The sequence below is a fragment of the Scomber japonicus genome, chromosome 12, assembly GCF_027409825.1.
Source record: "Scomber japonicus isolate fScoJap1 chromosome 12, fScoJap1.pri, whole genome shotgun sequence".
Classification (NCBI taxonomy): Eukaryota; Metazoa; Chordata; class Actinopteri; order Scombriformes; family Scombridae; genus Scomber; species Scomber japonicus.
Genome location: NC_070589.1, coordinates 23780936 through 23796843, shown reverse-complemented (window position 1 = coordinate 23796843; position 15908 = coordinate 23780936). Strand labels below are relative to the sequence as shown.

At 38.2% G+C, this 15908-nt stretch overlaps 1 protein-coding gene across 1 annotated transcript in view; it reads right to left on the bottom strand.

The window, feature by feature from the left end:
• Positions 1–11638, bottom strand: part of LOC128368893 (unconventional myosin-IXb-like) — a 30486-nt gene extending 18848 nt beyond the window's left edge. The window contains exons 1-6 of the mRNA XM_053329799.1: positions 11175–11638; positions 10100–10838; positions 4419–4513; positions 2883–2945; positions 2464–2563; positions 1877–1977 (exon numbers count right to left, since the gene is read on the bottom strand). Coding sequence (XP_053185774.1) covers positions 1877–1977; positions 2464–2563; positions 2883–2945; positions 4419–4513; positions 10100–10837 — 1097 coding nt within the window. The 5' untranslated portion in view covers position 10838; positions 11175–11638. The remainder of the gene's footprint in view (positions 1–1876; positions 1978–2463; positions 2564–2882; positions 2946–4418; positions 4514–10099; positions 10839–11174) is intronic.
• Between the last annotated feature and the right edge of the window lie 4270 nt (positions 11639–15908).

Below are 15908 nucleotides of genomic sequence, written 5' to 3'. Positions count from 1 at the left end.
TTGTTGTATGTGTGAAGTAGAAACTACGAAGTTCACATTAGATGTTTTGGCTAACTTTAATTGGATACTTCTTGCCTGTTTCATCACAGTGTCCAAATTATTTTGAATTTAGGAATTCTTAAAATAATTCTGAGTGAAAAAGAAATGTCCAAAAGTTTAATCTTATCACTAGTACTCTTATGTCTAATCCTGAGTGTTAAGTTTTAATTTTACTTTGGTTTCCTGTTATTTATTTTTAGGTTTTCAAAAAGCTGGTGATGTTGCAGGATTATTATAGTTGGGAAAAATATATATTTGATTGTGAGAGGTTTGCCATGGGTGCTAATAATAGTCGCCAAAATAAAGTTCAGTGCCCTGCAAAAGTCATGTAAGAAAAATATGGCAGCACAGACATATAGTTTTTGCTTAAATGGCTTAAAAATTTGGGGTTTCCTCAAAGTGAGTGAAGTCATCATGCCTCAGTCCGAACATTGAGAGATAAGATGGGAAAATGATTGGATGATAAGAAAGTTTAAGTACGTGTTTGTAAGGATTGTAATGGTATTGTAATTTGAAAGGGTTATTGCAATATAATATTGCAGAGATGACACTTAGGGCTCTTGTTGATAAGGTGAAGTTATTATGATACCATTATGTGATCATGTAACAGAGTTTGAATCCTGGAGGGAGAAAGATTGGCTGATTTGAAAGATCTCAGATAGCATTGTTGAAGTAACACATAAAACCTCCCAACCCTTTGGTGCCATCTGACTGGGATAATGAGTATATGGAATGCCTTGAGGGTAGAATACCACTGGTCAAAAAGTTTGTCACACAGGGCAGATGATCTGCAACTGCCCTAAAACAACTGAACAGTGTTCATAAAGTGAAAGATGCTCAGCAGGAAGACATCCTCCAAAGCTGGGACCTTGGAACTGCAGCTGGAGCGTAAGGAGAATCTTAATAGTCTCTGATCTTTCTGATCTAGTAGGGGGTCAGCAAAGCTTATCAGTATTCCTTGGTTGGTTTCTGTACTTTATTATTTAGACTTTGTTACTCTGTTACTTTATTACATTATTCAAATTTCCACTAGGAGTTACAGTATAAAAGCTGAAAATGTTTGAAAATGCTTGGCAGAATGACTGTGTGTCCTTCTCCCTGCTGGCATGTAATGAGTAAAGAGAACGATTCATCACTGTAAAGTGCTCTGTGGATAAATATAAACAGTAACAGGCCTCAGTGGAGTTATTCACTGAGGGAACCAACCTGAACAGGTTACAAACTATGCTACTAGCACTTTTATGTGTACGCTGTGTCCCGAGGCTGTAAGGCGCTTACTGACATGAAAGCTGCATTTTTCGCCTGCTTGACTTGACAAGCTGTGACCTGCTACTGACACCAGTATAAAAAGCAGAAACTCTTCGACAGTGTTCAGTTAAATTACACACTACCTCACCTACTTCCACAGGTTTTAAGTACATACACTTACAGGTACTGAGAGCTGGACAATGTCATTGTAAACACTGGTAATACTGAGAAGTAGAGTGGGTCGTTTGTAGCAAATATTTTCTGTAATTAGAAGCTTTTTTCGCCCTCCTGGATAAAAAAAAAATGAGAGGAAATTTTCCTGAGGCTGTTTAAAACGTAGCATTCACAGCTGTGTCCTTAATGACAAATCCTTAATGTCTGGGGCTGAAATTTAACTAAGAATATTAATCAATCTGAAGCACATTTTCCAAGTTACCTTTTTTACATTGTATTGAGATAGAAAGTTACAGTGGTCCATTTTGTCTTCTATTGCAGTTTGCAAAAACCCCCCCCCCAAAAAACGTAGGTGTAAGTTGGTTTGACGCAGGCCTGCAGCCTTTCTGTTGTTCATTAATAAAATCATACATACTGTTTCTTGGTGGAGGCCAGGAAGCCAACCATCTCCATGGCTTGATGGAGCCTATTGTACTCCTGCCCAAGTTTCTCCTCATCATCTAAGAGGAAGTCTTCCTGTAGAATGATCAGATACGGAAAGAAAGAAATTGTTTGAGGATGGGGAAAACCGACTTGTAGACATAAGATTCACTGAAACTATGTTACATGAGTAATGAACTGGTGAGCGACAGCGATGACTGTTGGTGGTTGGTGGATGTTGCATTGTTACACACAAACATGAAAAGCATTTTCAAAAGGTATGACATTAAAAGGAAACAGGAAATGCTGAAATGGTTACATGTGTTAGACGTGAACATTGTCTTAAATTCTCAACATATTAAAATGATTTAAAAGTGGGAAAAGGAAGAGAGTCTAAGTGCACTTTTACATTTTTATGTGACTGTGTTTCACTACAATGCGTCATTAACAGGTAAAACATCTGCTTCTATAAAACATCTACCACGGATTTCCGCCTTTTGATAACATTAAAAGAATGATCATGACTAACCCCTGCACTCCACCTCCTATATTGCCCCTGTAAAGTGTATGGATCAAAGGTACCTTCTTGAGGTAGCGAAAATCTTGTGGCTGTAATAGATGAAACTCCTCCCGCTCTTCTTTGGACGCTCCCACCAGCAGATAGTAGAACACGTGATAGTTCCTGAGGGTCAGAGGTCACAGAGTGTCGACACTGCCAATCAGAGCTCACACAAGTGACATCTCAGCTGTGTTATTTACTCAACATTTCACTGCACAGGGAGCTGTGAAGGTGAATCGGTAACATTGACACTCCCGAATATTAACTGGCTTGAGCTACAGGACAGGGTTTAGGTACAAATGACTATTTAAGTAATAAAATGTAAATGATTACAAATCCTATTCCCACATGAGTACATATAGGTTAAACACAAAATCTAACAATTTCCTGGAAAGATTTTATGAAGATTTCAAGATGCCATCTGATTCTGCTTCTCTCCTACCTTTCGTTTTTATCTCTGGAAACCAGCCGGCACTTTTCAAGTAGGTACTTTTCGATAACGGCCCTATTGACAAACACAAGAAAAGAATGTCAACAAAACCTAAAAAGTTTTAGTGTATTTTCCCCACATAACAACATACAACAAGGAAGAATAACAAGCTGTTAAAAGGGGACATATTATGCTAATTTCCAGCTCTTTATGATGATGATTCACTGTTCAGAAAACATCTTTTTTATCTTATACTGGCCCTTTATGCAGCCCCTGAGTTCAGCCTCTGTGTCTAACAGGCAGTCTCCTGTTTCTTTAAAAAAACTCCCAATAAGTCCACTTTGTTCTGATTGGTCACCTTTCTGAAGGTTAGTGCCAATACAAACTCATCATTTAAATAATTCTAAATAATGAGATTTTTATTATGAATAATTTAAAGGAAATTAAATGTGTTCCTCACTGAATGAGCAGAGCTTTGTTAGCATAGCTATAAACCAGTCAACTCAATAACATATGGGCGTATTTGGAGCTATTTTTTCAGCACATCAGTTAGAAATAATGCAGGGACTAATAATACAAGCAGAAGCAGCCACAGTGGTGATTGATGAAGAGATACTGATGACCAACATACTTCCAACAAGGAAACAATTTATTTTAATTTGCCCTGCTATGTAACAGAAAAATATTCACACTGTGCCAACTCAACTCAAGTCGTGGCTAAGTGGGACTACCCTCACAACAGTGGAAAAATGCCATAACATTACAGGAGTGGAGGAGTGAACTATGCGTGGAGTAGATGACCATATAAAGGAATCCATCATGAGCTGATGTCAGCTCTGCCTAACAGTAGAAAAAAACTTTTAGAAACTGAGCGTTCAGAGCAGTCTGAAGCCAGTCCCTTTTCCTCACAGAGATTACTTCCACATACATCATTATTTGACACTTTGGCCATGTTTAATTTAAACATCCAATATTGGGACATTATATATATGACTGAAAATAAGGTAAAACATAACAAGTCCCCTTTAAACAACACAAATATTTCAACCAAAATAAACCAAAGAAACCTCTGTTAAATGCTGTTAACGGTGCTCCAAGAGCCTCCCAGGACAGGTTCACAATTTTTCATGTAAGTGATGGGGTTGTGCAGTTATTTTGTGCAGAAATGCATTTAAAAGTTTACATCAGGCTTCAGCAGTTAATCATATCAAGTGGATAGTCTTTTTAGCATCAAATTCCCTCTTTGTGTTTTATCAGATATAGTTTTCCTGTTGTGCTTTGGTGGAAGCATTTTGCTTATAACTACTTGCACAGAAGGAGGCTTGTGGATTTTGGTCCCATCACTTACATTTTCAGCTCATAATAAAAGGGATCTTCTAATGGCCAGTATGAACAAGAGGAAAGACTATGATGAGAAAACCCTCTTTATATGTTCATTTGGGCATCTGACTATTATTTGAAGACTGACAAATATTGTGACTCATCCTTAAAACTTTCTAGACACAAGAAAGTTTGAAGAAAGAAACAAAACAAAACCTGATGGCTCACCCTCTTATCACACCACTCTCCAGGTAGTTGAGCTGGATGAACTTCCCAAAGCGACTGGAGTTATCATTCTTTGCAGTCTTTGCGTTGCCAAAGGCCTGTTAAAACACAGGAACATTAGTATTCACTAAAATAAACAGCCAAATTTGTCGGGCATGTTTCTCACAGGCATTGGCACCCAGACTAAAACATTGTAAATATTTATAGCACAGAGCAGCTATTCGATAAATCACTTCGGTTTGTGGATGGCAGGAAATTGTTCTGTTAGCAAACTTATGTAACAGTGAGGATGACGTCCATCAAGTAGACGCACAGTCCCTCTCATGCTTTTACTCTGCAACAAAATCTGATAATGACTCAGCATAAGACAAATGAGACCACATGAACACATAAAAGATGCTATCTCGCCGATTTTAAATAATGTGAAGATACTAAAGCAGCGTTGACGGATTTATTCGTCCAATTTGAGTGAACGCAGTTTCTTGTGTTGGTCGTCTACTCACACTTCCACCAGACATGGAGCAACGTTATCATTCATTTGGTGCTATGTTTATTTCCGCCTGACCAATATTCAGTCTCTTCTTACTCTGTTTTGGTCTCACTCATCTCCTGAGGAAAAAATCTCGCTTTTTAGTTGCTGAATGCTCCACTAAGTTCACCAGCTAGAACTTTGTTTTACTGTTAGTGTGCAGCGGGTTTACATGTAGTCATTTGATCCATTGTAAAAATAAAACACACAGCATAAATGCTTAGATTTTAAAGTATAATCTAGTAATGATGTTTTTATTTATTTATTTTTTTTACATGTTTCGAATTATTACTGACATAATCATGACTTGAGCATTATGATTCCACCTCCTCCTGGCTTACTCCGGTGACTGCAGCTTATTCTCATTGTTTTAATCAGTAATGCAGTTAAACCAGGAGACTCATGTTAGTTATGCACATGGCTCAACGGCCACACGTACTGAAAATAAAAGCTCCATCATGTTGCCTTTTGTTCATTTGACAACATGGCTGCTAAATAAACACACTGAAGTTTTCTTTTGCTTTTCCTCTGACTGGCACTCGAGGTACCGCAGTATCAAGTGAAAAGCAATACTTCCACAAAACTACTACAGCTGCTCTACTTAATTCAAAAACAGGAAATGTACCCACTGCAGGGAAGGAGCTATACATTTTTTTTTAAGAGATTGGTTTAATGAAAAAAAGACAACTACTGTGAAGTATTTTAATAACTGATTAACCATTTTGAGTCATTTATCAGCTAAAAACATAATTTTCAGCTCTTCTTTTGTTTCATATCTTTGTAAATTGAATAATTTTAGTTTTCAAACTGTTGTTCAGATGAGCTACAACTTTTGACATGTCGTTCTGAAAAACATTGTAAAGGCTGACATTTGTTTTTTATTGTTTTCATTAACTAATCATCAAAAATACACTAATAGAATAATTGATTATAGCAGCTCAGGTAGGAGTTTGTAATTCTAAAAACAAACTAAGGACAGTATCTAAGGTTAACCTACTAAGAAAAACAGACTCCACCCAGATAAAGTCATCGGGTAAAATGACACATACAAGATTATGATCAAACATTAGCTGCTGCTGATTCTGTATCAGCTTCTACTTCCCAAATTTAAACCTTATCCTTGAAAAAAGGGGAAAAAAACAATCAGACTGAGCGTAAATCAGCATCTGGAGCATCTTTTTCATTCCTGTGTGAGCTATGCTGAAGGTCGTGTCTTAACAGGCCAAAGCAATGCCTATGTAGACAGCGTACCAGACCTGCATACTGTACTGATCATAGGCTGGAAGGTAAAGCATTGAAACGCTGGAATGTTTCTGCTCTGTGCACCTCTGTAAATACAAAGAGACATTTTTTTTCAGATATACATGGCTTTCATCTTCAACCATACGAAGCAAAAGTTGGATACTCAGGAAATAAAGTTTCAAAAGCGTGTGTAGAAAAAAAGAAAGTGAAGAAGGTATTTTGAGAGAGAGATAGAAACAGGTGTTAGGGGCTGGATGTGTAAGATAGGAATAACTTACTCTTCCTCCCTCACAGACACCAAAACTAATAATGGATTTAGGCAGACTTTGCAAACTGCTCATAAAGTTAAAAAAAACCCTCCAACTTGATCATCAGAAACTCATCCTTAAAAAACTGCCAGCAAAGTGATAACCAGAGATAAACTGGGACAAACGTAACGATACCAGAGGTGACAGAACAAGCTGTGACATTTACTTTGATAAACAAAGCAACAGTTGGCAAAGAATGTACCAATCTAAACGTCAATAGTTTTGATAACTGAGGACTTATCAGCAGTTTCAGTTTCCAGCTTCGTGAATATGAGGATGTGTTCTTGTTCTCTGTGTTGGGGGGTTTGGACTGTTTGTTGGATATAACAAGTTATTTAAAAAATGTCACCTTGGACAATTATTTACATCCTGCCTTGACTCGTTCATCTAGTTTGTTGGTTCCCAAAGTTTGTGGCAAAGCAACGTCTGATCTGACCCATCACTGGTCACGCAAAGAGGGATTTTCATTTTAAATACTTTTAGGGACCTTAAGCAAGACAAAATATGAAATGCTTAAGGAATCTTTTTAAATTTCATGCTTTTTTTGCACTTGCTTTCCGATTCTATACATTGTCTCAAACCCCTGAGAGTTTTGGAGGGACTCCACTCACAGCTTGGGGAACGCTGCTGTAATTCATATAATACATTTCCCAGTGTTGAGTGACCACTGAAATTATCTGAACATTTGATATTTCCTGACTTTGTGAATTGCACAGAATTGTCTGAGCCACAACTGACTGATTCACAATGGATTATGGGATAGTGAAGTCTGCACAGGAAACATAATTTGTGCCCTAAATATTCCTGAATGTGGGAAATGTGAGAAAAATGTGTATTGAAATGCAGACGTATTTGATCATCTGTGAATTGAAACACAGCTAAAAAAAAAGGAAAACGGGGGGAACAGGGAATGAAAATGTGCATTTATAAGAATAGGAGTTGGGCTTTGGAGGGAAAGGAGGGGATTTATTCTTCATTGTGCAGGTTTCTCAGCAGACCTGGCTGAGCCTGTTCTGACACGTTCCTGCTTCTTCTTCTCTTTTCTCTCTCTGGTGTTCCCTCAAAGACAACGCCCAGCACATTCCCCATGTGGAGCTCAGTGCTTCCTGATCACCAACACCCGAGACAATAATCTCACTGCAGCCAACGCAGTCATTCAGGTGGCCACCATGCTGAATGTAAGCAAGGTGCAATCACCTGCTAGCTGAGACTGAACACATTTTCCTAAACTAACAATATTCTTTGATTTCTTCACTTCTAACCACTGAGTCAGTCAGTTTATTGCACCAGCAAGATAAAAATCTGCAGGCAGTTACAAAGAGAAAAGAGAAGTTTTTTTTATTCCAGATTATAAAAGGAACTAGTATCTCAGGGTCTGACTCATGTCTACAAAGGAAACCCCAAAACTTTGCAAAGTAGCTGCAGCACCATAAAAACCCCAAACAACAGATTACCATAAGGTAACAGTAGGAAGCTGTCAATAGATCAACAGGTTGTGACGTGGCCTGCATTAATATTCAACTCTGGTGTAAACACTTGTGAGGCTAACTGTTGTGACATCTTCAGTCAGCTTGTTCCCTGTTTAATAAAAAGACACCAATACAACACACCAAATGTCACTTCTCAAGCTAAATCTCTGCCTTTTTCACCGCCTGTTTGGAGAGGAATGCGAGAAAATATCAGCAAGATCAGTAACAGGAAAAATACTTGAGCTGTTGCTTATTTCAGGGAGAAACTTGTTGGACTTGTTCAGAGAGAGGAGGAATCCATATTTAGTCACTGTCTAATGAAAGGCCGGCCTCTCAGGACTGTTTGTGTGTGATCAGTGACAAAGTAGGCCAAGATCCTTTGTTTAAAAGGTTAGTTGGTCTATTGAAGGACAGATAAAAGTATATACTTGTATGTTACTCTGAAAATGATTTAAGTATAACCGACACACCTGCTGTAGCTGCAAACTGTACCTGTGTTAATAGAAAGTTATTTTTGTTTCCTAATATTGAATTTTGAATGATGTGAAACCCAGCTAATGTTGTTCCTCAGGCTTTGAACACTAAAAATAAGGTCTTAAGAAAAAAAAATAATAGGTATATTTTTCATAGAAGACTAAGTTCCAATAGGATGGGAATTTCCCCTCCAAAAAAAGTTTCACATCATTTAACATTCAAGTACAAACACATGGTTTAATTTGATAAACAGCTAAAACAGAAAGCAGACATAGAGGCAGGGAAATGTGGCCAATCATGTTGCTTGTTACTCATTGACAGTACCACTGTAGTGTAGCACAAACTAATGTGATAACCAAACAAAGAGTCCCTTTAATCGAAAATGTATGAGAGTGAAACTGAATTTAACAGGTTACAAAAAGTGTGAATCCTCAGCTAATAGATACTGTATTGCTCTTTGATGCTTTCTGACTGGAAATGAGCTTGTTGTATTTAAAAAACAAACTAACAAACACTGATATGATATATTACTGATCTTTAAAAGTCTTATTTCAATGTTTATGGTCTTTTAGGCTCATTGTATTTTCTCAAGAGTGGTTACATGAGGTTATGGTTGATTACAGTGTTGTGTTTATTACAGGAAATGCAATAAACACATGGCACTGATATACGTTTCCTTTTTTAAGAGGGTGGTTTCTTTATTTGTCACTTTGTGTTCTGTTAACTCATCTAAAAAAAAAAGGAAATGAAAGGAGTGGGCATTTAATGTGTGCAGTTTCATTTAGACTCTGCACCCTGATAAAGAGCCACAAAATAAGCACAAAAAAAAACCGCCCACATGAATCTTAACTCACCATAATTCTGTGAAGTCAGGATGGCTCAATCTTGAGGACTGCGGCAAGTTTATCACTATTTAAATTTACTGAGGGGTTGAATTCATCACTCAAATTGAAAATACGAACATCAGCGTCATTTGGGTTGTTTTTTTTGTGTTTTTTTTAACTTTGGCTTTTACTCATGTTTACTAGTATGCAAGTTACTTCTATCATGAAAGATAGGAACGTTAGGGGAAGTTTACAACTGGAAATACATTCATTTATCATATATCTTAGACTGAGAGGTGTCAAGATAGGCTCTTCAGTTTGCTTTTTCCCCTCCAATCAACAGTCATAAACCACAAAATATAATCCTCCAATTTGAGAAGCTTAAACTACAATTTTTATAATCGATTAATCATTTACATTATTTTTCCAGCTAAAATGCCAAACGTTCACTGGTTTCAGCTTCTCATTTGTGAGGACTTGCTGCTCTTGGTGGTCCTCTGTGATGATAAACTCAGTATCTTGGCAGGCAAAAAAGAAGTATAATGGTTATAGTCTTTAGGAAATTGGGATAGGGTCTAGTTCAAGCTCTAATTCAATTTGCTACTATATTTATAAGTAAATCCTCAAATGTTTGAACCTGCAACCAGAAACTTTAGTGTCATTTTTGTTTGATAAAGAATTACTTATCAAAATTGTTTCCTGTGGATTGACTAAGTTTTATCTTTAGATTTAAGAAGTTTGAAACTATTTTGTATATTTGACATTTGACCCAAATGTTGAGGGTGCGAGACTTTTTGGTGGTTCAGCAGGTGGCCGGCTTGATGTCACAGTGACCTACCTCTAGCACTGGGCTGGCCCCGAGGATGGTCCGTTCGAGCCCACTGGAGTACGTCTTCTGACTGAGTGCAGTAAGGCAGTGGATGAGATAACTGCTGCTTTCAGTCTTCCCTGAGCCGCTCTCACCAGATATCACAATACACTGGTTAACATGCCTGATCAGCATGGCTCTGAAGGCCACATCTGCTATGGCAAATATGTGAGGGCTCAGTTTGCCCAGTAGCTGGTTCTCGTACATCTTGATGTACTTAGGGTTGTAGTAAACAGGAAGGAACTTATTGGGATTGATGGCGACGAGGATGTTGCTGGCGTATGTGTAGATTTTGCGCTTGTGGAAGCGTTCACGTAAAGCGTCCAGAATGCTGTCCTCAGTTACAGCGGGTAGGTTGCAGAGATCATCATACTCCTCTGTGCTGGTGTGCTTTGCCTGCTTCTGCTGCAGGATAAAGTAGTACCCATGGTTCTCCGGGTGCCACTTCTGGGCTCCTTTGGGCCACAGCAAGACTCGCTCCAAAGGGCAGTCCTCATCTTCCAGCATCCACTCCTCTCCACCGCTCTTCCTGACCTCAAGCAGGCAGTAAGTCAGGCTGGAGTCCAGCCCCAAAGTGACCACAGCATTGTGGATGACCGTCCTCGCCGTGTCCACAGCGTTGACCTGCAGGGGACAGTAGGTAACCGTGTCCTGGGATAGCCTGGGGTAGATCTGGACAACACGGGCCTCTCCATCTGTAGTGCTCATCCTGATACACAGAGGCAGGCTTCAGCATAACTCAGTGCCAGCATCCACACTACAAGTAATGACACCAAACACCACTTTATAATGGTAAAAATAAAGCAGAAACTAAGTTAAAAGTACAAATAAAGAGTGAGACATGTAAAACAGTCTTTACAATAAAAATACCGTCTTTTTCTGGCATAAAAACCCAAGCTGCAGGTCTCTCTATCAACAAGTCAAAAACTGTGTCAACAAATATCCATATTTCCTTTAACCTTAACAAAAAGGTTTGACATATACACCAGCCCAGGTGATACATGTCAAACAGTAACAAGCGTCAGACACTAAACATAAGCCTTACCTTTCGAGGGAAACCACTCATTTCATATTGGAAAGCCTGCTGAAACTCCGGCTAAGTAGCGTTAATGTAACTTACTCCTTTACTAAAAAAAAAAAAACTTTCTTCACCTGCGGTTCCACCCACCCAAAAAAGGTAAAAAGGTGTTTACGCGCAGTTTTAAACGACGTAAAATTACTTTTCCCAGCAGCTCAGCGACGTTATAGCTCCTAAAAATCACAGTGTCTTTGAGAAAATGAGGATTATCGCCTTCCCGTCGTCCTGGTCGAGAAGTTTGGCCAATGTTACTTCCTAGATTTCTCCACACACACACACACAAACACACACACAGACACACACCCGTCGACGAGGTGAAAATAAGTGGTTTTCCCTTCACTGACCTGAAAGATGTCACCCGTTTTCCTTCCTCCAATAGGAGAAAAAAGTGCACAGAAAATGCGTAAGCGAGAGAGAGAGAAAGTGATAGTGTGAGAGAAGGGAGGTGACACTTTCACATTATCGAGGAAGAATATATAAGAGAAGTTTAATGGATCTAATTCATTATTACAGGTGAGTTGTGAAGTAGGGGCGCCCCCTAGTGGACAATTAATTTATTACAGGAACCTCCTTGCGGGGACACAGTAAAACTATATCATAGGTGTAAGAAACACTATCAAGAATTAGTGTATGCATGGCCGGATCTACCATATGGGAAATCTGGGTAAGTGACCAGGGGCCCTTGAGCAAAAAAGGGGACCTCAATGTGTGTGGGGTTTTTTTGGGTTTTTTTTTGTGTCTTGATGTTGATTTTTATTTATTATTTATTTATTATGGTCACTGTCAGACACTTAGTATGTCCGAAATCATCGTTCAGCACCAATATTAATATTGTATATAATAATTTTTTTTTTTTTACTACATGTTTTGTTACTTTTTTTTACTACATGTTTTACTACTATTGTCTTTTTATTGCTTGTGTATTTATTATTTATTGTTCTTTATTCTTTCTATTGATGCTCTTTCTATTTTTTGCCCATCCATAAGGCACAAGGTTTGATGAGTATGAAAATGATGTGAATCATATTTCCTGACCTTCACAGTCACCAGATCACAACCCAAATTAACACCTATGGGAGATTTTGGACTGACGTGTTAGACATCGCTCTCTGCCACCATCATCAAAACACCAAATGAGGGAACATCTTTTGGAAGAATGGTGTTCATCCCTCCTGTAGAGTTCAGAGACTGTAGATGCCAAGGTGCACTGAAGCTTTTTCTGGCAGCATGTGGTGACCTAACACCTTTCCTTTCATTTGTCACTCCTCTTCAAATGCATATAAGCAAATGTTACTCCCAAGTTCACAGGATATATGTGCAAATTAAAAAAATGTATTGAGACTATCAAACTTATAAACACTACAAAACGTAGTACAACTGTCAAACTGTGAACTGAATGAAGTGAGGCTGAAGTGTTATTCAGCACAAATCAGCTCCTGCTGATAACCACTGCTTGCAGAGGCGCCAGATTCACCCACACAGGAAGACAAATTAGAACACACTTTCAAACACACATACATTTGTCTTTATATTCTTGTGAGGACACTCAATGACATAATGCCTTCCCTAGCCTCTAACCTTAACCTTAACCATAACAACTAAATGCTTAAACTCAACCCTTTTCCTAAACTGAACCTAAACCCAATTCTAACCTTAACCTTAAAACAAAATCTTACCCCTCAAATTGGCCTTTGGAGTTGTGAGGACCAGCCTAAATATTCTCACAGCGCTGGTTTTCAACTGAAATTAGGTCTCTCAAAGATGGAAAATGGAAAGACATGCACACACACACAAACACACAGCTATCAGATCATTGTCACTTTTGGGGACATTACATACACCTGCATTCACTTCCTGGAGACTCACCCTAACCCTAATCACACATAGATATAGCTTTTGTCCCCAATTGAAACAACTATCCTCAATTTCATTGTTCCTAAGTCTGAAATTTGTCCCCAAATGTAGCCTATGACAGACCACACACATACTGTACATGCAGAAAAACACAGATACAGACAAAAGAAACACACACACATCATTTCTTTGTGTCCAAATCGCAAATTCATCACTCCTGACAAAATCCTTGCTGCTGAGTGCTATAAACATGTCTGTGGTCATGTCTGGTGTGTTAATTCTGATCATTTTAATGGGGACAGTGGTGACAGCCTTGTTAATGTTGATGGTGTCACATCGGGTGTCACTCTTGTTCCTGCTGGACTGAGCCAGTTCTGCAAAGACACACTGAATCCAGTTCAGTAGGCACAGGAGTACACAACCTGACAAACGCCATGTTACCACAATCCTGAAATGATTGAAAGCAGAAAATTTAGCAAACTTTGGTTCTATATTAAACTCTGCAAGGCACAGTGATCCCATTGTTAATACACTGCTAATGCTTTTTTACACTGTAGAAACTATACAGCAACTGTGAGCTGTTCAGTGAGCTCTTTAAAGAATAATATACGTTATTTATCATAATTTCATATTAATTAAGTGTTGAATACATGTCTGCACTGTTTTTATATTTGAATGTTTTCTCAATAAAGATTGAAAAAAAAGCACTTAATTTTCACGGCAAATTCAGAATAAAAAGAGGCAATCCATTAATTTTTCCCAACCAGACATCATAAGTCAACTCTCTGTCTTATCATAGTGGTCCACATTTGTTGGAGATATTTGTTGGCAAAGAGTTTTTCTCACTTAACAGTGATGCAGAGTTGCAGTGATTTCTTTTTAAAATACTTCACAGATTTATTATTTGCAGACACTCAAGAAAGACATTGATGTAAATTAATAATAGTAATAATTATTATTTTATTTATCAAATTCCCTCTTTGTATTTCCTGTTGAGCTGCAGTGGAAGCATAGTAACAAAAAAAGGGACATCAGCACCAAAAAGACTATGATGTTGAAATATACTTAATTTGACTAATTTGGATGACTGATGTTTCATATGAGCTTCAGATAAACTTTTAAAAACATTTTTGCTTAGATGGAGGACCATGAATTTACATTGTAAGTGCATTATGAAGGGATCTTTTAATGGTCGGTATGAACAGGAGGAATGATCATGGAAAGAAAGACCTGTTTCAGTGTTCATTTGGGCACCTGACTGTTGTTTTTAAGACAAACTTGAAAAATTGTGAACTCATCCTTTGAGGTAGTTTGAACCGAAAGCCACTGTCTCCTTGTACAAGAAATGTTCTGCAGTGGTCCAGACGCTCCAAATCATTCTGACAATTTTAATTAACATTTTGGCCTCAAACCTTCTCATTGTAAAAGCAGCAGCCAAGAACTGGCGGGTTGGTTAAGTTGGAGGGTTTAAGAGGGTGTCATATAAGGTTATTTTAAAATGTCTGTGGCTTGTAGCTGCCTAAGCTTCACGTAATAGAAAATCTTTATAATGCTAAAAGTAAATAATCTTGATAATCAGGTTGGATTATTATAGAAATTATAATGGCCAACACCTAACAGGCACTAAAAGTGTGCTTGTAGCAGTATACTTACATGCTTCCAGATTGATTTCCATGCTTTCTCTTTCCTTGACATATTCAGTTGATACATGTGATGGATACAATAAAAGCAGCACCTGAGCAATATAATGCAAATCAACACAAATCTGCAGTAAATGTTAGTGTCTTTGTGGAGCATATCGTGTTGTTGAGACTGACATTTATTCAATTTAACCACTTAACACACGCCCCTGTTTTTGGCAGAGGTTACAATGGTGGGGTTGTTTACTCACCCATAGGTTTGCCTTTACAATGACATGTGTACAGACATTCAGGGACCTCTCAGCAGGATATAGACACAATGAGGCCACAGCCACATGTCTTGGCATCATGCAGTCCAAATTTGGAGTCAAAAGACCAAAAGATGAATTTTTCAGAATTATTTTTCAACAGGTATGTCCATGCGTTTTCCTCAGGTCCTTTTTGGAGACTCCAAATGGACACTTGGTTACCAAAGCTGTATAACCACAATCAAACACCTATAACTTCACATCCCCTTTGCCTACAATCAAAATCTTGGTCTCTAATGAAAGCTGACGCCATATTATTATTATTATTATTATTATTATTATTATTATTATTATTATTATCATTATTACATATAACCATATTTTTTTGTTTGGCCATATCTATCTATCTATCTATCTATCTATCTATCTATCTGTTTATTTTGGTATAAGTCATATGTTAAGTCGAAGAAGAACCAACCGTGTACCAAAATGCCGAGTGCGTAATGATATATGGTTCAACTCTTTTACGCACAGGGCGCACGCCGGTTACGCTTGGAGTTTGTTTATGGACAGCCAAACTAATAGCTTAGTGTCATACACCGTTGGAAACCTTTGACTATTGGCTAAAAGGTTATCAACTTCATTTCACCGAATATTTCCATAGGCTAGAACAGCTGTCAATCCATGTCGTCATTGCTGTCGGTCACATGTCCTCATTGGCTTTGGAGACATGTACTGCCTAATCCTAAACACCGATTGGCTTGTGTGTGGTGTCGTCAGAAGCAGAAGAGGCTCACGGTCGTAAACATCTAGTCACGTGTACTCTGAGATGGACGCGCAGGTCAGGAAATGACGTAAACGGACCGCATATGGTTTGTTATTTGTGTTATTACGTTACGTGTTGGACTAAATACATGGACATATTGAGGAAAGTAGTCTGGTTTTATGGAAACGGATTT